At 43.0% G+C, this 23,494-nt stretch overlaps 1 protein-coding gene across 2 annotated transcripts in view; it reads left to right on the top strand.

Annotated features, from left to right (window-relative positions):
• The first annotated feature begins 932 nt into the window (after window positions 1-932).
• Window positions 933-23,494, top strand: part of PRKACA (protein kinase cAMP-activated catalytic subunit alpha) — a 902,215-nt gene continuing 879,653 nt past the window's right edge. The window contains exons 1-2 of one of the 2 annotated variants that reach the window (XM_085654294.1): window positions 1,121-2,085; window positions 5,588-5,744. In XM_085654294.1, coding sequence (XP_085510420.1) covers window positions 5,732-5,744 — 13 coding nt within the window. In that variant the 5' untranslated portion in view covers window positions 1,121-2,085; window positions 5,588-5,731. Of the gene's footprint in view, window positions 2,086-5,587; window positions 5,745-23,494 lie in introns of both variants that reach the window. The other variant, XM_085654293.1, reaches the window with a different exon arrangement.

Below are 23,494 nucleotides of genomic sequence, written 5' to 3'. Positions count from 1 at the left end.
AGCAGGGTGGTTACACGTCTAACTCCAACTGCTCTCCAAACCATTTGAATCCAGAGAACCCAGCCACAAGGCAACCAGGCAACAACCCAACATTCTACAAAGAGAGGCCCGGAATGGAACACTTAGGTAAGGCACTGCAGCATAGGGCTGCAGTGCTAACAGAGATAGGAGGGAAGATACAACAATATATAGACATGGCAAAGTATTGTGATTGGAGGACTGTTGTTATGGACACTCACGCCCCCAATGGTTGTTGGGGGGGAGGGGGGTGTTATAGTTCTTGCTATTTTTACTTTTTGTATTAAAGAGGTTTGTTGAAGGTGACTGCTAATTAATAAAGTGAAGAAACAAATGCATAACCCTCGCCTCAGTGTCCATTAATAGAATTGAAACTTTCCTTCTTGCTAGCTAGGAATTTTTTCATTTCAATCAAAAAAGTCAAGCATTATCTGAGCCACCAGTACTGTCACACAATTGAAAGAATGAATGGAGTCACAGCATACCAGCTCACCTTGAACTGAAGTGTTTACAGCAACTGCCATCTTTACATGGTGATAATGTAGGCAGCGCACGACAGAGAAAATTAATAGAAGGTAGAACTTAATCAAATTTTGAGTTATTTTCACTGTGCTGTCTCAGTTATGAAGTGCTTTTATAATTTTAAGTGGTTTTTGTAGGTATGGTGCACGCTTACAAACTGTATATCTATGTTAATTAGGGCTTGAAAAATAATTGAGGGGGTGATACGTTTCGATGACGAAAGAGATTCATGCGGTGAATTTGTCATCTTTCACATCGGTTATACCGTTTCCTACTTAAGTCGTCGTTACCTGGGACTACTCGAGTATTCATTCTTCCTGTCCAGTTGTTTTAATATGGCCGCAGGTGTTCTGACAGTGTATGGTAAAACATAGTCCTTTTTCAGTTTGCACGGTTTTCTCGTTTCCGCGCGCGCTCTGGCAGTTGTTTCTCTGTAGCGGAAAGCAGAGCTGGTCTCAAGCTCGTGCTAGGCCGTGACGTCACGCGGCTAGGCTCGGGCTCGCGCGCCGCACGTCAGTCAGTCCGGCGCTGGATCGCGCCCTAGGAGAGCGAGGAGGGTGATTGTCGCCGGTGGGGGACTGGGTATCGCGACACGGGCGACTCCAGCTGCGGGCCTCAGCCTCCCCAGAGGCTGGCAGATAGCAGGGGGGGCAGGGAGGGGCCACGAGGTCGCTGTGGAAGGGGCAGGGAAGACGGGCATCAGGGAGGGGCCTCCAAGAGGGACAGTAGAATCCTGGGCCCCTGGAGAGAGGGTGCATCCCCCAGAGAGGGTGTAGGACATCTAGCGTCACAGGATACTGTACAGGCTGCTGAGGGCCCCGTAGGCCTAGAAGTAGGCACTGGGCTCCGTGAAGGCTGCAGTCTGTTAGGATTCGGCTGTCAAGACTGTGGAGGGTCTGGACTGCTAGGGAGAGGCAACATCGGCGTTCGCTACGAGGGACTGGGATCCCAGGCTGTCAGGGAGTTAGGGAATAGGTTGTCAGTGAGTTGGACCATAGGCTGCTAGAGAGTGGTTAGCATAGGCTGTCAGGGAGGTGACCTAGGCTCTCAGTAAGCGTGTCGTACTCAAGTCTGTCAAGAAATAGGTCAGGACCGCCGACGAGTAGATTTCCGTGAGGTGCCCTAAAGCCACCAGGGGGCCCGAAGGCTATATTGGAAGCAGCCGCAGGTTTCAATGGCTCATAGTAAGTATAAGTTGTTAAGGGGACCTTGGGAACTTTAAACTATTGGCTGAAAGGGGCGGCTAGGTTTTTGGTGTCCTCCTGAGAGTAGACCGCTGAGGGATATTTGAAAGACCGTCGTGGGCAAAGCTTGGATTCCTGTTGGCTGAAGTCCACCTGAAGAGGAGGTTTTTGTATCTACGGGAAGAGCCTGCTGGGGCCCTGGGGATAGGTTGCTGGGGCCTTCTGAGGAGGAGGTGGAGGATCGCTGCGCTAACCACTGTGAGGAGCCCGCTGGGTTCCCGTGAGGAAGACAGCACAGGAGTGCCTGGTGGAAGCATGGGCAACGCAGCACCCACCAAGAAGGGCAGCGAGCTCGAAAGTGGTGAGTTCTTTGCAGACATTGGAGGGTGCCTTGAAGGGTTGTTGAAGAGATGCCAATCTCTTCATGTATTTAATTAATTGGTAACGTAAGCTTCTTGAACCGAAGTTCCATCGCGGTCTCAGTGAGAGCTCGCCCTCCTAATATATCAGTGCATATTTTTTATGTTGTTTCAAAGTGAAGGATGCTGTCTATGCTTGAACACATCCATTTTTGGCACCTAAGTGAGTTGTTGCCAATTTAAAAAGACATTGGTTGTATCACCTTCAGCTGTGAATGAATCTCTCCATTTTGGTCATGTAAGCAGCAACACGTTGAGTAAATACATGATTTGACTCCAGGTGTGAAGTGAAATCTTCAATTTATAGCTTTTATCGCATTCCAAAGTTGTCACTTATGATTGATGCCTCTGATGAGGTGAAACGCCAAATGCGTTTGTGGGCCTTGTCTCAGAAGGCCTAATATTTCAGTTTGGTTGTATTATGAAGCAGTATCCAATCCTCCAAGGAACCATTCTCTGTCGGCCTTCCACCTTGGATGCCCATGAAATATGACAGCACTTTTACCATTTAATATTGGTATTACTTAATTGGTATTTTAGAAGCAAGCTACTTTCACTTGCTTTGTATATTTAAATATAACCCCCAGTCTGCAAAGCAAAAATGTCATCTGTCCCAGAAAATTATACTTCACTGAACACTTGACTGATTAAAGTTTGTGGATGAGATTGCTTTCATGTTGTGATGACTGTAGCTAGAAAGCATTTGCCACTCGTGCTTTAAATTCTGTTGACAACTAGCTAATCATGTAAGCAGAAAATCCTCTTTCTGTTACTGCGCAATTGGTCATACTGTTTAGTAGGTCAATGATTAGTAGAGACAGTGGAATGGTTTCTTAAGACTGGATCCTTCATTTTTGCACAATTGAAATACTTGACTGATTCAAAAACACTTGGCTACTGGCATTTAAGAAATATTGTTTCCTCACCCCATTCCACTTCACTGGGCTGGTTGTCCAACTCTAAATTTACAGTTCCAACATCAAAACCAGCTGTTTCTTGTGCGTTGTTTTTGTATACCTGCATTGGTTTGCATGTACAGCAAAGCAGTACTATGCCATTGTGACATGTAGCCTAACCAGCATCGTTTTACGATTGTGTCAATATCACTCCACAGAAGAATCACTATCTCTGTTCAACAGCTTCGGAGACTGTTCACTTTGGAGTGCCAGGTTCCGGAATGTTGCTAGACCAGCAAGAGCTTCATTCTTTGGGATAGGATAGCCCAACTTAGTAAACGTCGTTACTACAAAACGATGAATGATGTGTGGTGCTTTTGACTGTCGTACTTAGCTGTAAAATGTTTACCTTACTGTGCACCCAGAGCAAGAGGCCAATCAATTTGAGGGTTCCCCTTTGAATTTGAAACATGAGTAGATTCATGCTGTTGGTGTATATTCGATGGCCCCTCCACAATGACAAGAGTTGACATTTCATGTGCGCTGTTCAAGAAAGCTATGTTGGGCGTAAAAATGATGTGAATGTGTGGAGTAGGTTTCCAATTATGGGAGATGCTCTCTGCTATCACATCTTCAATAGAATAAACTTCAGTGCCTCAAATAACATCCGGTTTGGTTGTGGTGCACAGTGGGGTTCAAGTAGGCATGCAAGATACATTTGTTGTAGTGTTATATAATACAAGGCCCTGATTGTGAGTTAGTCGGAAGAGTGGGTGCTATTTAACACACCTGATGAAACCAGGCTTATTGTGCTTCAGAATTTATCGGGTATGATAAGTAGCAGATATTAGTTTTTAGGAATAACATGCAGATTTTGGTGCTTACCACAACTACATCTGCATGTTAGGTGTTACTCCTGTTATATTAGGGCACATTTGACCTGCTGAAACCTAATCAAGGTGGGGTATTATCGTACACATTCATTACCGAGTATGGCAGCTATGACAAAACTTGAAATTCTGTCCCCTGTGTAAACGGGTTTGTGCAATTGTTAGAAAACTCCGACCAACTCATATGCAGGGCAATTGAAGAATTTTTTAGAGATGTGCGATGGCTTTAATACTCTGTAATTATATGAAAAAGACAGTGGATGCAAATCTAATGTTATGTTGTAGAGCAGAAGGGTCTGCATCCATTATGAAATCATTTGTATTGTTTGCCAAGCATATTATACAATCTGTACCGTCCTAATTGGACAGACACAGTGAAACTGAAGCTGGGGTGGGGACAAGAATAGCTTCTGATTGGTTCAAATGAAATAAAATATTGAGAAAAATAATTTTAAACAATAAACATTTAAGATTAATTTGAGGGAGTGAATATGAGGAAAGATTAGAGACTTATAGATACTTTTTATACATGCTATACATAAGAAAGTACCATTATGCTATGTCTTTGAACATAGCATATTGTATTGATGGCTTCAATAACCTATTGTTGGTTTTACATCCTTCGAGAAAGTGTTATCGCAGCAATTACAGACTTCTTAAGGTATTGTTTTTGAACAATAGATGCATCAGGGTGTGTGCCTTAGGGCATTGGTTCTTGAATATAGTTGCCAAACACGAAATCCCATCTTGCTTGCATGTTTACTAGTACTCTGGAGAGAGATGGTGAACGATAGCCTAGAGCGACGTAAAAGGGCAAATCAGTAAATCCAAGCCAAATTCAAGTTCTGTCCAAACAAAAACTGCAACTTTTTGAACCCCATTGCCCTACCCAGAGCAGCTTGATGTGTTCGAACAGCTTGTGTGTTTTTCTGGCCCACTCGTGTTTGCATAAGCGTTCCAGAAAAAGACACAATGCATGAAAACTGCATAGATTTTTGCTTGCATTTATTTACCTTTATCGTGGGTACTTGAAAAGTTTTGTATATGAGTCGCAGATCAATGTAGATTGAGAACCACTCTGATAAAGTACAAGAAGTATCACTCAGTTACAGGCCGGTATAACTTGACCGTTATCTTAGAGTACATATTGTGCTGGAAGCACAGAGCCAAATGTGTGTACTATTCCTTCTCCCAAAGAGGCGTTCCCAGCACAAGTGTGTTACAACTCCTACATAGAAAAAGCATCCATCATGCTTAACTTTGAACATATAAATTTCATGTTAAGTAGTAGCTCTTGACAAATAAGTAAGACTTCTGTAGCCAAAATGGGCCACTCGCATGAACATTTTATAGACATTAAACTGCTCTAATTTACTGATTATATGACTCTCCAAGATGTTTTAAGTGCAGATAGGTTACAGTACCCACAGTTACATGCATATTGGCGCTGCTTTGTTGTCTTTGGAGGAAAGTGATCTCTGAGCAGTTTCACAGAGACTTCCAAATCCATAGTCTCTCTTAAACTAGTCAACAGAGCATCACATTTTTCAAAAGACTCACCAGCAGCAATTCTGTTTGTCTGCATATGTACTTTAGCTAACATGTAGTTAAGATGATAGTTGTGTATTAAGCATTTTTACAAAATTAATTGTGTTTAGTCAAGTCATCTGGAACAGGTTTAGCCGAGAGCACCGCGAAGCAGAGAGCAGCGTTTCAGACAGCCCAAGCTTGAGGGAGAGAGAGAGAGTCCATCACCTTATCAAGAGTCTGGTACATAGAAACTACAGAGGAGGCAGGCGACAATGAGCGACTGGTGTAAGTGCTTTCTAATGCTTTTAGTTGGTTTTATTGTTTGAGGTAGAATAAATGAATTTTCCTCTTGAATATTTAGCAGCCTAAAGCGTCCTGGAAGTCGAACACAGATTGACCTCGCGATTACAGGCATTTCATAACCGCCCAATTTTGGGGTATTGAGATATGCATAGGGTGCCTTTGTGCACATAAAGCAAAAGCCCTGGCATTTTAGAACTGTTCATTTTACCAATCTCTTAGACCTTAAATGTGAACATACCCAGGGATCTGTATATTACATTTCATTTGCGATTTTGATGTCCATTTAATGCACGAGTAGAACATTTGTGTTAATTGTTCTCTTTAAGCAGTTTTGTTCTGCTGGCAAGTTGGAAGACTACACCAAAATGTCCATTATCTTATACCAAATTAAAATGTCCTGTACACATTGTAGTGTTCCGTTTTTTTCCCCTCCTCCCTTTGAAGTACCCTACATTGTTGACTAGGTGTGGTTGCACGGGGGTTTCCTGCAGGTATACTTGCTGGTTCCCTGCCCCCCCCTGCAGTGTTTTTAAAACCCATTTGCATTCTGGTCAACTCACAGCCTGTCTGCTCCTCTGCTTCTAAATTGTGCTTTCGACAAAATATTTTGTATACCACTTCAATTTTAATTTTTGGCGTCTGAGTCACATGATGATTTCAAGAGGTACCGCACTCTAAGATCTGCTCATGAGACAATGGGTTCATTTCTTTTGCCCCCCTTCTAAGAGGACTTACACACCCTTCACCATTTTTAAGTGGAAAATCAATTTTTACAGGAAACTGCCATAGCAGTTCGTGGCATAACATTTCTTGCCTCTCTTTTATAGAACAGAGCCAAGAGACATTCTTCGGGAGAAGTTGGCATATCCCTGGCCAACATAGTCCTATCGTGTTTTTTTTGGAGGCTTGATTGTTAATCTGCTGCTTTAGTATGTTATTAAGTGGCATACAGAGCAGGGTTTGTAAGCATCAGCCATACCTGAGTCTTTGTACATTTATGGCAGTGTTCTGCGCATGATGTCTGTTGTTTGTTCATATGTTTCCTATGGTATGTACACTCTCCCCTCAATATGTCTATTAGAACCAAAGCAATGTTATTTGGCTGATATCCATAGTGTTAAAAAAAACAGGGAGAGAGAAGCAGAGATTTAGTCAGCTTCCCCAGCCAGTACTTAAGTAATCAAAAATAATGAATCACTTAGGTCGTTTTCCAGAGTCTCTTGGAAATGTTCTGATGAGAACCCTCAGCCACACTGTCATGGCAGTGATTATATTTTGGTTCTCCGCTTATTGGTTAAGTAGGATGAATCCTCTTAGGGTCCTAGCACTTGAGTATCCCGTTCTCCAGGTGTTCATCCTCCTCCGACAGGAGGGAAACTGTCTGGTGTGCGGCTGTCGTGAGTGGGAAGAGTGTTGGAATAATAATTTATTATTAAAAATATCTTCTCTTCTGTATGAAAAAATGAAAAAAGGGGGTGCACAGATAAAATAGTCCAATGAGCCTCAATGTTATGTTTTGATATCCTCTTTATTTCAAAATAGGTTTAAAGTTGATAAAAGGATGGTCAGCCAACGCGTTTCATTCCCTCAAGGGGAACTTCATCAGGGCTTGAGTCAAGTCTGTTTGTTCTTAAAAAATGGAACAAGTCTCGAAAGTTTAATGGAATATAGTGTGTTTCACTTGCATTGCAATAGTCGGTAGTCGTACGGTTAGAGATCCTAGTATGGCGGCATGTTCCTTTTCTGTGTAGTTTGTTTTTATTTTCACAGGGCAGGGATAAGGTTAAAAAAGTGAGCATTCCTTAGTTGGATAATTATAGGTTCAAAGCACCTGGTGAGTGGTCAGTCGACATGTTTCAGCTTGTGTCGCCCAAAAGGGTCAGGATGCTTTCTTCAGCACCAAAGGATCCAGCCGTCTCAAATGTTGAGGGTTGTTGAAGAGATGCCAATCTCTTCAAGCATTTAATGAATTGGTAGCGTAAGCTTCTTGCACCCATATTCCATTGCCGTATCTCAGTTTAGCATGAGCATCTCTGTGAGAGCTCACCCACCTAATATATCGGTGCATATTTTTATGTTGTTTCAAAGCGATGGATGCTGTCTATGCTCAAACACACCAATTTTTGATTTTTAGGTAAGTTGTTGCCACTTTAAAAAAGACAGTGGTGGTATTACATTCATCTGTGAATGGATCACTCCATTTTCGTCATGTAAGCAGCAATATGTTGAGCAAATAGATGATTTGACCCTAGGTGTGAAGTGAAATCTTCAACCTATGGCATTTATCGCATTCCGATGTCACTTACGCTTGATGCCTCAGATGAGGTGAAACACCAGCATAGATCCCAGCAATAGACTAAATTAGGGCAAATACCACATGTACATAGGAGGCATTAAATACAACCTGTTGCCCTAATAGGGTGAGCAAATCCACTCACCTTACATAGCACATACACAGCCACTCAACATTTGAGATGGATGGATCCTTTGGTCCGGAAGAAAGCTATCTAACCCTTTTGGGCGACACAGGCTGAATGAAGCATGTTGACTGTTCACTCACCAGGTGCTTTGGACCTATAATTATCCATTCAAGCACCGCCCACTTTTTTAACCTTATCCCTCCCCTGTGAAAATTAAAACAAACTACACAGGAGAGAAGATATTTTGTAATTTTTTTATTATTCCAATGCTTTTCCCACTCATGACTGTTGCACACCAGACAGTCTCCCTCCTGGTGGAGGATGATAAACACCTCTAGAACAAGGCACTCGGGGGGGCCGAGACCCTATGATGATTCATCCCACTTAACTAATAAACGGAGAACCAAAATATACTGCTGCCCTGACAGTGTGGCTGAGGGTCCTCATCAGAAATTTTCCAAGAGACTCTGGGAAACGACTTAAGTGCTTCATTCTTGACTATTTATACCCATAGTGTGCAGGTTTACTTAATATGTCTTGAAGCCGACAACATGAAATATTTTCCAGTTACTCAGTCTGTAAGGGGCGGCACACTAAAGTGAAGAGATTCTCTGAGGGCATACAGCATGTGCCAGCACTTCAACAGGGAATTTCTTTAATTTGCTACCTGGCAGTTGATGTTTTGTGTTGGCGATTGTATTTGCCTTAATTTTGCATCAGAGGGATTATCGAGCACTGCATGTATGAATGGCAATAAGGAGGCTGTTCCAAATGGAGGGTGTGCCCTTGTAGAATCATTTGGCCAGAGCTTTACTTCTTAATTAATTGTCTAGCAAGAATGGGTCAGTTATAGGTTTGCATGGATGGAAATGTTCCGCTATGTTTGCTTCTTCATCATATGGCCTTGATATTTGTGTTCTTCATTTGAGATTGTTGTGCTTTGAGGATTCCAAGTTCTAGTTAGTAACAAGGTACACACACATGCTACAGTGTTGTGCAGTTCTGTATTTAAAAAAAATACTTTTATAGGTCTAGTTACTGGCAGCTTTTGTTTAAGGAAAAACAATATTAAAAAGCAGCTTACATCATTTTGCATTGTATTATTAATTAGTGACCCCAATCTTCAATTTAAAAAACCGGAGTAGTGATATGTAACCTGTTGATATTGTCTCAACTGGTTGAGTAATGGAGCAAGTTCATTTAATCAGCATGAAAAGATTTAGGCTAAGCTCGAACAGGTAGAACATTCGTGGTGTTACAATGGTGAAATTAATTGATGACACAAGTAGGTCTCAGTTCAACAGTATTGTGGGTAGATATGAACAAATGATAGGATAGGAATCTAAATGGAGACAGTCGGTAGAGGAGGTTTTTATGGAAGAGGGCAGGTATTGTCTTGTTTGTGTCGTAGTTCATAAAAGCTATATTTTGGAGGGACCATTAGGAAAGCTGTAGGAATGTCATTGTATGGGAATTTAAGGGGACTGCACTTTAGTACGTACTCATCTGCCTTTTCTCAAATATGTGCGGAGCAGCTCGAGTGACCTTTTATGGGGTGCAACATTTATTGTACACTTTTGTATCTGTACCATGTCTAACAGGTGTATATATATACACACACACACACATTCAGGCGATTTCCATTCTGTGATAGTGAATTTGTTACAATCGTCTGCACGAGACAAATTAGAAATAGCTCTTATGGTAATTCTGATTTCTGTTAAATACGTGCATAATAAGATATGTTGTAACAAAGTCAAGATCTTATTGTAGATTAAATATAGGCTGTAGATATAGTCTCATGGATTACTGGAACAGGATGAGTTTACAGGTGAAAATCATATGTTTAAGTTTATGTAATTTGCCATCACATTTCCAGCATTTCCCACTGCTCTTACTCAATGAGAGTGCATGTGTTTTCCATCTGACTGCCTCGTATCCTTCTCTTCTCCCTAATGTTGTGCTCCATGTTGCTCTGTCTCCCCTGTGCTTCTCCTCAGCCCCTTCGTGATTTACCCCCCCCCGGAGGTCCATGTTGCTGACTCTATTGCCTGTTTGCTTTTCTGCCCATGTGCTCCATACTTCTCTCATCATGTCATTTGCTTTCCCCAGCTATCCCCGTTACTTCTCCCTCCTCACCGCCTAGCCCAATGTGTTGCCATCCTGTCTAGTCCACTGTGTTGCCACCCCTGGCCCACTGTGTTGTCTCTAGTCCCCCTGAGGCCTCAGTGTTGCTTCCACTTCCTCAGTCCTCCAATCACTACCTCCAGTTCTCCTTGTTGCATCAGTAATACTGTACAGCATTGCTAAAAACCATTAGCGAAGCCAATAGGTCTCAAAGGCCAAACCTATTGCCTTTGCCAGTCTCTGTTTAAATTGTGCAACTCTCTGCGCTGTAAACCTCACTGCAACTTTGTAAGAGGTGCATTTTCGAAACCTAGCTATGGAACCTTTCTCATCTAATAGCATTCCTAACCAGCATTTGCAATGCAGTCGGTCTCGCCTTTGGGACCCTATATGTATTTAGGTATGCAGCACATTAGCCTGGGTGCTGCAACATCTACTGTTCTTTAACATGGAGGGAAAGTAAGCACCAAACTGCGTGACATGCCAGGTATGGGAACACATGGAGAGAAATATTGCCTTTCAGCGGGAAATGGTATAGTCCAAAGCTCTGTTTTTAATATAAAATCAGGACCTTCGGGGGTCATATCACTGAAAATGCAAGATTTGAAAGAAATTTTATTGTCTATGGGTGCTCCTGGAAGACAATTTCTATGGACTGGAATCTAGAAAATGCTAAAGTGACTCTGGTATTTTACTGACCTCTGCTGGTCGTTTTCTATCAAGAAAGTTAAATAGAGGCAGTTGCCAACATTTAAAAAAAAAAAAAAAAGAAAGTCCATCTGCAGTAAACAATTCTGGTATTTTACTGACCTCTGCCGGTCGTTTACTATCAAGATAGTTAAATAGAGGCAGTTGAACAGACAAAGTCTCTAAGTGGAAGCAGACAAGTCCTAGGGCTGATCTCCAGAGCCCACAAAGTACATACACACATAAGTATATACTAAAGAATATACAAGAGGTCTCGAATGCTCGACTAACAATGTGGGTTCTGGAATAGGGAGAGCGATCTTAACATGGGGCGGCCAGTATGTATAATACCAACAACTCTTCTGATTTCCAGTCAACAAGAGATACATTTTTGGGGCATTTAATTAAAAAATAAAATAATAATACGCAAGTTCTGCCCACAGTGGCGTGCCTGTTGGGCTCTCTAGTAGTACTCTATGCTGCAGTACAGGAAATACAAGCCCTGCCGGTCCCTGTGCTCTAAGGATGTCTTGTTACCCTTACCAGAGTTCCATGTCTCATACCAACTTTTTAGACCCAAGTTCCTCTCAACTTTAACATGGTTCATGAGGTTGGGTAACCTTAAGCTTTCAGACAGCAAGATTCTAGCAAAGGATAGTAATTTTAGCGGTCTGCCACCCATAGTCACCCCCCTCATGCCATTGCATCACCCAAATATGTTTGTGGAGGGAGTATGAATTGTAATAAGACGGCAGTAGAAGTTATTTTTCGTTCACTGCCATAGGCTTGAAGGTTTTGGTAAAGTAACTGGTAATCTTGGACTCTAGAACGAATTTAATCTGAAGGATTGAGTGCCTACTTCAACATGCAAATCGTCTGTACCTGCATTTAAGCAGTGTTCATGGATTTTAAGTGACCTGAAATAGGGTAACAAATATTCGTTTTCTTCCGAGGAGAGTCCTAACGCAAACAATTATGAATTCCATTGCCAAGTAGCATGAACACCATTGATTTATGAGTGACCGTCCTCACGCAGTGAGAGAATAAAAAGTAGACAAAAATTTGAATCATTTAACAAATAGAAGCATACCCAAAATTGGAATGTATTCAGAAAGGTTGTGCATGACCGCAATATGTTCTGCCCGGTCATGCTTCAGAAAATCCCCGAATGAGGGCAAATGATGAGCTGTGAGAGGTATTAATATTGAAGACTGCAGCATTATTGCTGGGACTGTTTTTTACTGGTTTACTTCGTAAATATTCATTGTTGATCACTTCTTACTTTTTTAACATTTTTTATTTCATATGGAAAATACTTTTGAATGAATACAAATCGTGTCCTACAACCATCCCTGTCTTTGGTGGTGGTTCTTGCCCTTAGGTTTACAACCTAATGTTTCTCCGTCCCTAAAGCTTCTCGATCAAGGTCTGGTTCTCCTTTAGTCTGAGGGAGGTCTTACAAAGAACTTTAGTGTGTGCTAATTAGGCCCACGGATTCCCGTGTTGTAATGTTCATGCTTTGTAAAGTATGCTAAACAGCCTTCAGTTTCGAGGGTCGAGTATTGTTTAGGGTGGGTAGGTTTTGCAGTACTGGTCGATTGGTTTGCAGGCCATGTCTGTGTTAGAGTGCTAATGTGACTTTCAGGACCCACATCAAAATTACCTTTTCTTTCTACTGAAAATCATTTATTAATACAAAGTTATTCAGTAACCTAATTTCAGAAAAGGTGGTATTCTTGATATCTGCCATTTGGGATGATAGTAAGTGATGCTTTTAATCTCTACTGTACGCTTGTAGACTTTAGCTCTATTGAAGTCTTACATTCTTGATCCAGCAGTTTATTATGTTTATTGTCCTCTTCAGTAATTTATTTTATTTCTGTGTTCGTGAAGGCTTAGCATGGGCTCCTGAGAATCTCCCAGATGTTGCAAGATCATATCCATTAAGTGGACAGCTATCTACCCTGTGTCATACTTTCTTTTTAGGTCTCGGCTGCGAAAGGCTGCGCTTGCGCAGTCTCGCTCCGAGATTTAATGAGTTTGAGTGACTTTGAGAAGAGGGGCTTGCACCCGCCCCTCTTCTCTCCTGTTCTCCATTGGCTGGCCTCTTAAATGCTGGCCAGCCACTGGAGAAGAGGTCCAGTCACTCCGTTGAAGCCCCGTCCTTTTCGGATCGGGGGGCGTGTTTTTTGCGAAAAGTCTCAGGGAGGAGACAACAGCAAAACACGCCCCCCGATCCGAAAAGGACGCTGCGTTTCTCCGAGGCATTTCAGCTTCACCCTCGGAGAAAGGCAGCGGTGTGCTTGTTTCCCCACTTCGACCACTGCTCTTATCAAAGTTGAAATGTTGGCATGTATGCTCTAGCGCGTTTGTAACTGTAGTCTACTCATGTGGTACTATAGCTGTATCCGTTGTGTATACAAAGGACGCTCGCAAGTCTGCACTGCTTCTGCCCATGTTCATTCTTCGTAACAATTCTACTATTGGCCATAAGAAATCAACCTGTCTTGTGTGCGTTCGCGAAGCTTGCGGCAACTTTTTTATTGTACCACTGTAAAGTGTGTACGTTGTCGATGTCCATTTCTTTGCTGTGACGCAGTCACTCACTTTAACTATGTGAACGTGATTGACCCTTCCCGACAGCCTACTTCCGCTGCGACGCCATCTTCCTCATCGTACAGGCCCAGCAGTTGTCGGACACGGGAAGGGGTTGCTGTATGTCCGAGAGCCTGGCAAGCCGCCCGCCACGCTATGAGGAGGGGCCATCTAAGTCCCTAACAATACTGAAACCCGGCTTCAACGCGGCCGTTTAAGCAACCTGCCAATCAACAAGGAACGGAGCTTCACAACACCCTTGTTGATTGGTAGGTTGCTTTAAGCACCTTGTTCGTCCTCGCACCCGAGACTCCCCAGTGCCCGGCTGGGCCACAGCAAAATGCCGAAGTTCCAGGCTAGCGGGTCTGAGGCGTGCCGTCTTGGGCGGGCTCCGAGAGGTGACGGGATGGATGGCCCCAGCACTGCTCCCGGACACCCTGGTGCCTGGTTCCGCGCTCTGGGATGGCTTTTTCGGCCGTTACCCGCCTTGCTGCTGCGGTTGTTAATTGGTCTGCCCGCCCGCTGGTTGCAGCTAGTCGCCCTAGCCTGGGGGGCCTTGCTGGACAGGGATCGGTTGCTGCTGCGTGCTGAGGAGAAGTACGAGTGGCAGGAGATGCTTCAGGCATTGGGCGGAGGGGGGAAGCACGCTCAGGCGCTCTACCTGGGCACGGACCCTCTGCTCTAGGAGTCAGTGGGTAAGGGTCTGTTAGCAGATGTCTTGGAGGGGCTTCCTCCCGAGCTTCTGGACGGGATCCCCACTAAACTCCTGGGGGGGCTACCCGCAGAGTTGATGCACCGTCACCTGAAGATGATTGGAGCTGTGTTAATGCAGTTTCACTGCTGACGACGAGCGAAGGAAAGGAACAGACTACCAGACTAAGAGAAACAACTGAGTACGAGGTGAGGCGTGGAGCAATGCCAATAGCTGCTTGTTGCATTGGTTTCTGGACGTAACACCAGCAAACGTGCTTTTACCCACTCTGTTTCTATTTTAGATCGGCATTTAATTTGCTTTCAGCATTTTTACATTTTGTTACAATTGTTATACGTTATGCTTACAAGAATAATGTTTTCTAGGTATCTTGCATTTATTTGATTTTGTCTCTGCATTTGGAGCTTTGCTTAGGATTGGCATGCCATAACACCGTTGTTTAAATATCATTTTATTATGCTATAGTTCTGGAGTGTAGAGAGCGGCGATTGGTCACTAATTTCATTTTTAAACATATTCATATAATATGTTAATGGTGTTTGGGCATCTGCCCGAACCCGAGCAACTAATCAACATTACTGGACTGCCAGACTGCAATGGCGACCGCTATTTAACTCGGGTAGGGACCATATATTAGTCCTCCTTCTATCTCCATAGCCTCTAACACACCGGCGACTATTTGAACATTCACCAGACTCGGCGTTTCTGGCCCATTCTTGTTTTTTAGGTCAAGCCTAGTATAAACCGAGATTTCCCCCTGTCATTGCTGTGAAACTTCTCTCTGCTGTCACATACGGGTGAAATGCCACAGAGAATATAGTTCATTCATGAAAAAGTGTCCAGATGCATCCAGCAAGTTTTCGGAGGCATCGCTGGTAGCTAAATGATATACTGATAGGTTTTGTGCGTGTTCTTTGGACCCGGCGCTAGGTTCTGGGAAAGCAGAGAGGCTGTTTTTAAGGGTCTCTTGCCAGTTCATATAGGCCCCACATACATAAATTCAACTTGATAACGGGAAAGGGTCGCAGCACCACAAATAATTGCACATTGTTTATTCACTTGTTTAATCTTATTGTTGCACTATTTCGTACATCTTTTTGACTTTTCGCTTCAGTTTGAAGTAATATTTGTGTTTATGTTGTCGCTGTCTTTGTTCATTTGATTAGTGCTCGCTGGCTGCTTCTGTGCTTGTGTATAATATTTCAGATAACTGTAGGGATGCATGTGCAGCTTCTACTTGTATAGATGCCCTCATGTAAAGGAGCATGCAGTACTGACTCTGCCATTATCAAAGCGTCGCCAATTAAATTCTTCCCTAATTTACGACGGGCATCGTGTATGTTTAACTTGCAGATCTTCAACTGGTTTTTCCCATTGGCTACATACTCCCGCCCCTGGCAAGTATATTTCGCATAATACCCACTGGTCACATGGCATGGAACTTGCAGAAGCAGGTTTTATTGTGCTCATTGCCTGAGAGGCATCTGATGTGCATTCCTTCGCCAAGTGGTGTTGTATTGAGGAAGGTTTAACTTATTTCTCGTGCAGCCATGTGTTTTGTCCCCACACTTGCTTAAGGATTTTTGCTAACAGCAGACTATCTCCTTTCCACGCTGGCACTGACATTAGTCCTACAATACCAGAAGTCCAGGTTTTTCACTGGTCTCTGTTATTATGTTTGTTTCTTTCTCTAACTGTGTCCCGCCTTCACTTGTTTTCCTAAGCACAATACTGATGTGCAGATTTCAAATGAAGGAGTATATTTTCACTTCCTTTCTTCCATCTACCAGAGTAGAAAGAATATAAAATGTTGGTGAATTATAAGAGCAATATACCAGGCAGTGAGTTTAAGATATGTTAACAGCAACTGATCTAATCAGCAGCGGCTCCTCCACTATAGGAGCGCCCCCCCCCCCCCTCCTGCCAGCAGTTTAAAAAAATTTAAAAATAAAAGGAATAGAAAACAGGTTTAAAACCCACTTTTTACAAAATCGTTTTAGACAACAATAATCTGTATTCAGTGGATTTCCTAGGCCTTTTGTCCCTGTGCCACAGCACCTGCTGCACCATTCAAGTCATAACCCTAGTGCCTGCAAGGTAACTGCAATTGTGACTGCTTGTTTACTAGTAAAATAGTCCGGAGGCACCCATTTACAGCCGCGGGACACCCGCTGCACTGGACACCGCTAACAGTGCAGGGGCTGGACTCGAAGCCCCAGAAATCAGTGCGGCAGGAGCTCCCACACTGCTGACTATGCAGCCAGCGCCTGGAGGCACCTATTTACATCCGCGGGGATCTGGCTACACGGGACACCACAAACAGTGCAGGGGCAGGACTCAAAGCCAAAGACATCTGCGCCACAGGAGCAGCCCACAACACCAACGTTGCACCCAGCACAAGGAGGTGACTATTTACAGCCGCCGGGTATCCCGCTGCGCAAGACGTACACGGGAAGTGCCTGGGCAAAGACCTTTCTAATCAATTCTCTAAGGGGCTGCAATATAACTGCCACTTTCACAAGCTGATATCCGTTAGTGGATGTGGAGCCCTTAGTAATCAGATTGCGCCAGTGTGCAGATCTCTAATTCAGAATCTTTTTTAGTATTGACCAAAGGTCCATTCCACCGAATAGGGAGGTGGGTGGGTGAGTGAGGAATCTGTGGTTAGACAGAAAATACACCAGAAAGAGCATTACTGCAGTTGAGTAACTTTTCTTCTGATGGATACTTTTGTTACTGTTAATAATTTGGTTCATGTTAATAATTTTATAAAGCTCACAAGTACCAATTGGCGCTTTGACGTTAATGTCAAATGTGGTGGCAGAACAAATGCATGGAAATGAGTTTTAAACAAAGGAGCAGAAAAGCCAAGTTTTCAGTTGTTTTATAAACCTTAGAAAATCTAGCTGAGCTCAAAGATAGTCAGGCATTAAGTTTCACCATATAGAGGTAGAATGGGAACAAGCATTTACAATGCAACGGTCTCGGCATTGTTAAAGTTAGAGCTATTGGCATTGCTCATGACATTATTTTTGTTTGTTTTTGTTTTTAAAACATGTACAGAAACGGCATTGTTGTTTACAATGTCAATAGCTTAAATCAGTGTGTGTGTAGGTGGCTCTGTGTGTGGGTGCAAATGCAATAGGTCTCGCATTTGAGAGTGATTAAGCTATTGACATTGTAAATAACAATGCCGTTTCTTTAAATGTTTTAAATACAAAAACATAAACAAAAAAAATGTCATGAGCAATGCCAATAGCTCTAACTTTACCAATGCCGAGACCATTGCATTGTAAATGCTTGTTGTAGTCTGCGGTAATACGTCAGTTTCGTAGTCCGTTGTCCGGAGCAATTGAAAGTTGTTCTTTGAAGTCTATTCTCCACATAAATTATGGCCACCCCGTTTCGTGTTTAAGCTTAAAACGAAAGGTGAATTCTACCAAACAGTCCTTTTTCATATGTTCCAAAGTTGTGATTAGTATCTAGAGAGGAATCTGCAGTTTCTTGTTTTCTTTGATGGTTCTATATCTAACAAAGGGTGCCTAGACTAGGTGTATGGAAAGGGTCCTAGATCTTCAGCTCTGCAGGAGATGAACGGCCAAAGCTATTTAATGTGCTATCTTATTTGTAGTTGGCAGCCATTTGCTATTTATACAGACTGTGGTACCCATCTATTTGATGTTTACATAGTTGTAGGATAGTTTCCGGCCCCAAGAGTTGAGTAGTGACCCACTGGGTAAAGATGACCTGCTGGCATTGCTCAGTGTCTACTCACTATCATATCAGAGTCTACTTTCAATGAAGGGCCATAAATAATGGCCATTATTTGAAATCACTTGTCACGCTTTTCCTTAACTCGTTGGCGCGCATGAACCTTACCACTGTTAACGGACTGCTGGCTGAATTAATATTACAAATTGTAAAATATCAGCAGACCTCAACCGTATCATGATTTGACTTCATGTGACCCTCTGCACATCTTCATCCTTGATCACATTTGCAGACTTCAGGTCATTTTATGTAATTAGGTCTTGCGTACCATGCAACACAACATCTTTTGAGGACACACCAGAAACTTAGTGAGCTTAGAGCCCACCCATTCCTTATCATTGGTTGGCCGTATTCAACTCTCATTTGCTTGATACTTAATCAGTGACTTGCCTTCTTCTTGTGTTTGATCTGCCCATGGACCATAACCACCTTGCTGTATTTTTGATTGTCTGACTTGTATCCTTCCACTTTTGGGAACTATTTTTTTTCTTTGTGGCTCAGTACTCCATGAGAGTGCATGTGTTTTCTAACTGTTAAGGCTTGTGCTTATCCCCTTGTACTCGTTGCTGCTCTAAGTTGTGCCATACTGTGTAAACGTCTTTCTTGTGTGCTTCTCACCCCCCACACACAGTGTTTCTCTTCATAGAGGCTGCCTTTACCCTGTTTCAACCACTCTGGTGAAATCAGGAAGTAATAGAGGAGACAGATCCTGTGATGTGAAAGGAACCACCACTACCTATTTTGACTCAAGTTTATGCATGGGAATGATGCTGCAAACTCGGTACACAACCCTTTCAACATGTAACATGTTACAACCTTGCCTTCCCTCGTTGTCCCAATGAAACGAGCACTGTCCTCAACAACAGTTAACCATTGTCTTGGGCATCCCTAATTCATATTCCTTTCTACGTGGTTGACGCGAAGTCCATAACAACCGGAACCTTCTGTAGGTTCATCTGAGCTCCTGAGCATTGCCAGGTCCTCATTTTAGAAGTCAACTTGAAACTCTCTACTCACTTGGTGCAGAACTGGCTGCTCCATGGCTCATTTCTTATTCTTTCAGACGTGGTGTAAATATCCTCATTATGAGAAGCATAGATCAACTCCGAGTTCAAGCTGCAATTATTTAGCTTTTTCCTCCAGGGTATCTTCTTTATTAGTCATAAGCTCTTAATTGTCCTGTCCATGTGCAGTATCTCAAAGCACGTTTTGCACATTTATATAGTATAAATGCAGATATGCATGGTGGAATATGCTCATTATTACTGTTGAGTGTGTGGGAAGGGGACAATGACTCGAGATGTAGTAAAGTGATCTAAGGCTTTACTAACTCTGAACACATCATTACCAAACAACATTGTGAATGTCCAGTCAGTGATTTATCTTTTAAAAAGAAAGTATTTTAATTCATACACACTGCTAAATACTATGCACAAACATACAAAATACAAGGAAGCAACCTATGTACCAAAATATTTGCAAGCCTACTCGTTAGTTGTTTAGACGCACAATTATTGGTCCTGCTTTTTTTTCCGTCTATTTTGTTTGAGCGGCTAGCCTCAAGCAATGTAATCTCACTAACAGTCCCCTGATTTGTTTTGGTCGCTCTGCTGCTGGGGAATCCTGAACCGTGCATGGACCCTTTCAGTGCAGCTGGTGGACAAGGAGGTTGTTGCTGCAGTAGCTCACCCAAAAGTGAGCTCGCCATGGCCTCTCTTAGAGGTCTTGTGTGATTCTTGTTCCCTTGTATTTAAATCCTGTGACTCACAGTTATCCTAATGCCCACCAAAGAAACAAAGGCACTATACTACCACCCTTACACACTAGTTGTGCCCCGAAGGGATAGAACCGGGGGCAATCACCAAAGGAAGGGTCTTATGAAAAGTGGGACTAAATCTGGTTCCTGGTGCCCGTACACTAAAATCTCTAGGGCCATAATACTTAGAATCTGCAATGGGTGACATGAGCCTGAATCTCCCTTAGGCTCAGATCTGGAAAGACACTCTCTTTTTAGGGGGGGTTGGAGGTCAGTTCATTAAGTTGCCTAATGCAGCCAGGCTTTTCTGCTCACAAGGCCACAAACACAGAGTCGCAGCAGCCAGAATTGGCCTCATACCTACGATGAATTAGAGGCTTTCACTAAAATATTGTGGCAGCCGCCCCGTAATTTAGTTGCGGTATGCACAGTCAACGTTCATGCCCACTAGCAACCCCAGGATGAGTTCAAGCCTTGGAAGGGTAGCTAAGTCAACTCTAGGCTCTCGAGTCTTTGCATCCAGACTCTGAAGGGCTCAGGAATGGAAGGTGTTAATCAAAGTGGATGCGAATCCTTTCTGGGTTTTGCAGTATCGTTCGAAGTTGATTTGATTCCTATTTCAAAGCTTCACTCTGCTTTTCTGTACAGTTTTCTCTTTCATGGCTAGAGCTAACACGTTCCTTGATTTCCCTGGTCCATGTACTACAGACCTACACAGGATCTGGGTGTGTCTGACTAGGTAGTCCTTTTTAAAATGAAAGGGAGAAGAGAGACCAGTGAGCAACTCTCCCTTCAACTATAATGATTGACTGCTCCCACATCCAGGCAGCCCTCAGAGTAGCGAGAAGGCAGAAGTCATAATTGAAAGGAGGGTTGCCCCTTGGGTGACCCTCCTATTTCAAAGTCATACTCCTGGGTTTCACGTTACAGGCCACAAATGTGTTATGGCGTGCACGTGGGTGTGAAAAATCAAAGACTCACAGAGGCTCGCCAACATGGAGCACAAGGTAGAGAGGGCTTGGGCTCTCGAGAACTATGAGGGAATTTTCTGTCCCAATAGCACCCTATCAGTGTTACATCCTCATCATGCCAACCAGATGGAGAACGTTTGTCTTTCTTAAGAAATATGCAAGTCTCCTTGACCATGAACTCCCAAGTTGAGCCCACCTGAAAATATACCTATTGTTGGCCGTACAGTCGCAACAGACTGTTATCTCACCACTTTTTCAAAGCTTTCTGCCTTTTTAAAACAAACTGTTAAAAATGAGAAGACGTTCGTTTCCAATCTAGCGAAAGGAAATGCATACTGGAGGGGTCATTGGTGTACCTATGGCTTTATAGAAACTAAGTTTGACAACGTGATGCCTCCTTAGCGCAAGAAGAAAGAGTTAAACTTTCTTCTTGAAGGTAAGATGGGTGTTTAAAATAGTGCTCGATAAGTGTCTGTTTTCTCAATTCTGAATTGCAAGCTGCAAATATATCACTTGGGCTTTAGATTCTTCCCTACAACTCGACTTTTGCTAACCCACAATCTTGTTATTGTTTTCGGGAGCGTGGGGAATGTAATGTTACTGTTAATTATTGCTTGATGTCATTTTATGTTCACATCACTAAGTTGAGTGTTTTGTGTACTGGAAGTCCTTTGCATTCAGGATGTAAAAATGGGTGGCTATCACAAGTAACCACTTTTGTGCGTGGTTTCCCAGGCAATAACCAGCAAATGAGTACTTTATATAATTTGGGGAACAGTGCCAGACTGGTAACAAATTTGGAATATTTGCTGTCTGGCCTCTTGCTTTCTAATGACCTACACAGATTTTGTACTCCATATCGTTCCCGCTTCATAGGTAGTTTGATGTGATTATCGATACAACTAATTTTTTATTAGAACTGGTGCACATTTGTTGTGGTCCGTGCTTCTTTAAAGTCCTATTTCATAAACTCAATAATATATATTTTTTCTAGTAGTAATAAACGTTTTTCCCACAAGGAAAGCAAGTGGTGATAGTTGTTCAGTGCAAAAAAGATTTTGAGCCTGGGGCAGCAGCATATTTCTCAAACCCTGAATGAGGATTTCCCACATGTAGAACAAGCATTGGCATAGCCAATAGGGCTTGCCATTGGGACCTTATAAGTGTCTAGTCTGAGCTATTGGATTTTCCAATGTTTTTAAGCTATGTTGTAGAGCAGCGTGGCTGCTGTGCAGCATGTTGAAAAGTTATAATAAAGAGTTATAAGTATTTTTGTTACCTTTATAAATAACCAAGAAGACATTATGTACAACTGAACAAGACTATTAAAAAAGAATTAACACACAAAATGTCTTCTAGCTTTGTAGTCCTTTCAATGCTGGCAACTTCCTCCTGCCTGCTCTAATGCTTGTTTTTTATAGCTTTTTTTTAGGTCGAGCATTCAAGACCTTGTGTATATACTTTAGTATATACTTATATGTGTGTGTACTTCGTGGGCTCTGGAGATCAGCCCTAGGACTTGTCTGCTTCCGCTTAGGGACTTTTTTTTTTTTTCTGTTCAACTGCCTCTATTTAACTATCTTGATAGAAAACGACCTGTAGAGGTCAGTAAAATACCAGAATTGCTTTCTGCTGAGGTACTTTATTTTTTTAATTTTTCTGGCAACTGCCTCTTTTTAACTTTCTTGATCGAAAACGACCAGCAGAGGTCAGTAAAATACCAGAATAACTTTAGCGTTCTCTAGATTCCAGTCCATAGAAATTGTCTCCCACGAGCACCCATAGACAATAATATATTTCCAAATCTTGTATTTTCAGTGATATGACCACCGAATACCCTGATTTTATATTAAAAACAGAGCTTTGGACTATACCACTTCTTGCTGAAAGGCAATAATTCTCTCCATGTGTTCCCATACCTGGCATGTCACGCAGTTTGGTGCTTACTTTCCCTCCAATTTAAAGAACGGTAGATATTTCATCACCCAGGCTAATGTGCTGCATAGCTAAATACCTATAAGGTCTCAAAGGCTAGACCAAATGCATTGCAAATGCTTGTTGTTATTGGGGGGTGGACATAATGGGAGGGTGGAGGTGGGGATATAGTACCTGAAATACAACAAGAGCAGCAGACGAACAATAGGTCCTGCTACTAGTGACGCTGACTAGGGCTGAGGTGGGGCTCCATTGGGGCTAAGGTGGTGCTTTGCTAGAGCTAGAGCTGGGGCTGTGCTGGTGCCGAGGTGGTGCTGTACTAATGCTGTTGTGGGGCTGCGCTGGTGTTTTGTTGGTGCTCTGATGTGGAGGTGTTGCTGTGCAGATGCTGAGGTGGTGCTGTGGTGGTGTTGAATGATGCTGAGGAGATGCAGCGCTGGTGCTGTGATGGTGTTGAATGATGCTGAGGAGATGCTGTGATGGTGTTGAATGATGCTGAGGAGATGCTGCGCTGGTGCTGAGTGATGCTGAGGTAGTGCTGAGTGATGCTGTGGTGGTGCCAAGTCATGCTGAGGTGGTGGTGCTGCGCTGGTTCTCAGGTGGTGCTGCGCTGGTTCTCAGGTGGTGCTGAGTGATGCTGAATTGGTGCTGTGCTGAGGTGATGCTGTGCTGATGCTCAGGTAGTGCTGTGTTGGTGGTGGGGCTGCGTTGCGGTGGGGCTGCGCTGGTGCTGAGGTGGGGCTTCTCTTGTGGTAACT

The sequence above is a fragment of the Triturus cristatus genome, chromosome 4_1 (assembly GCF_964204655.1).
Source record: "Triturus cristatus chromosome 4_1, aTriCri1.1, whole genome shotgun sequence".
Taxonomy (NCBI): domain Eukaryota; kingdom Metazoa; phylum Chordata; class Amphibia; order Caudata; family Salamandridae; genus Triturus; species Triturus cristatus.
This window is presented reverse-complemented; position numbering and strand designations above follow the sequence as displayed.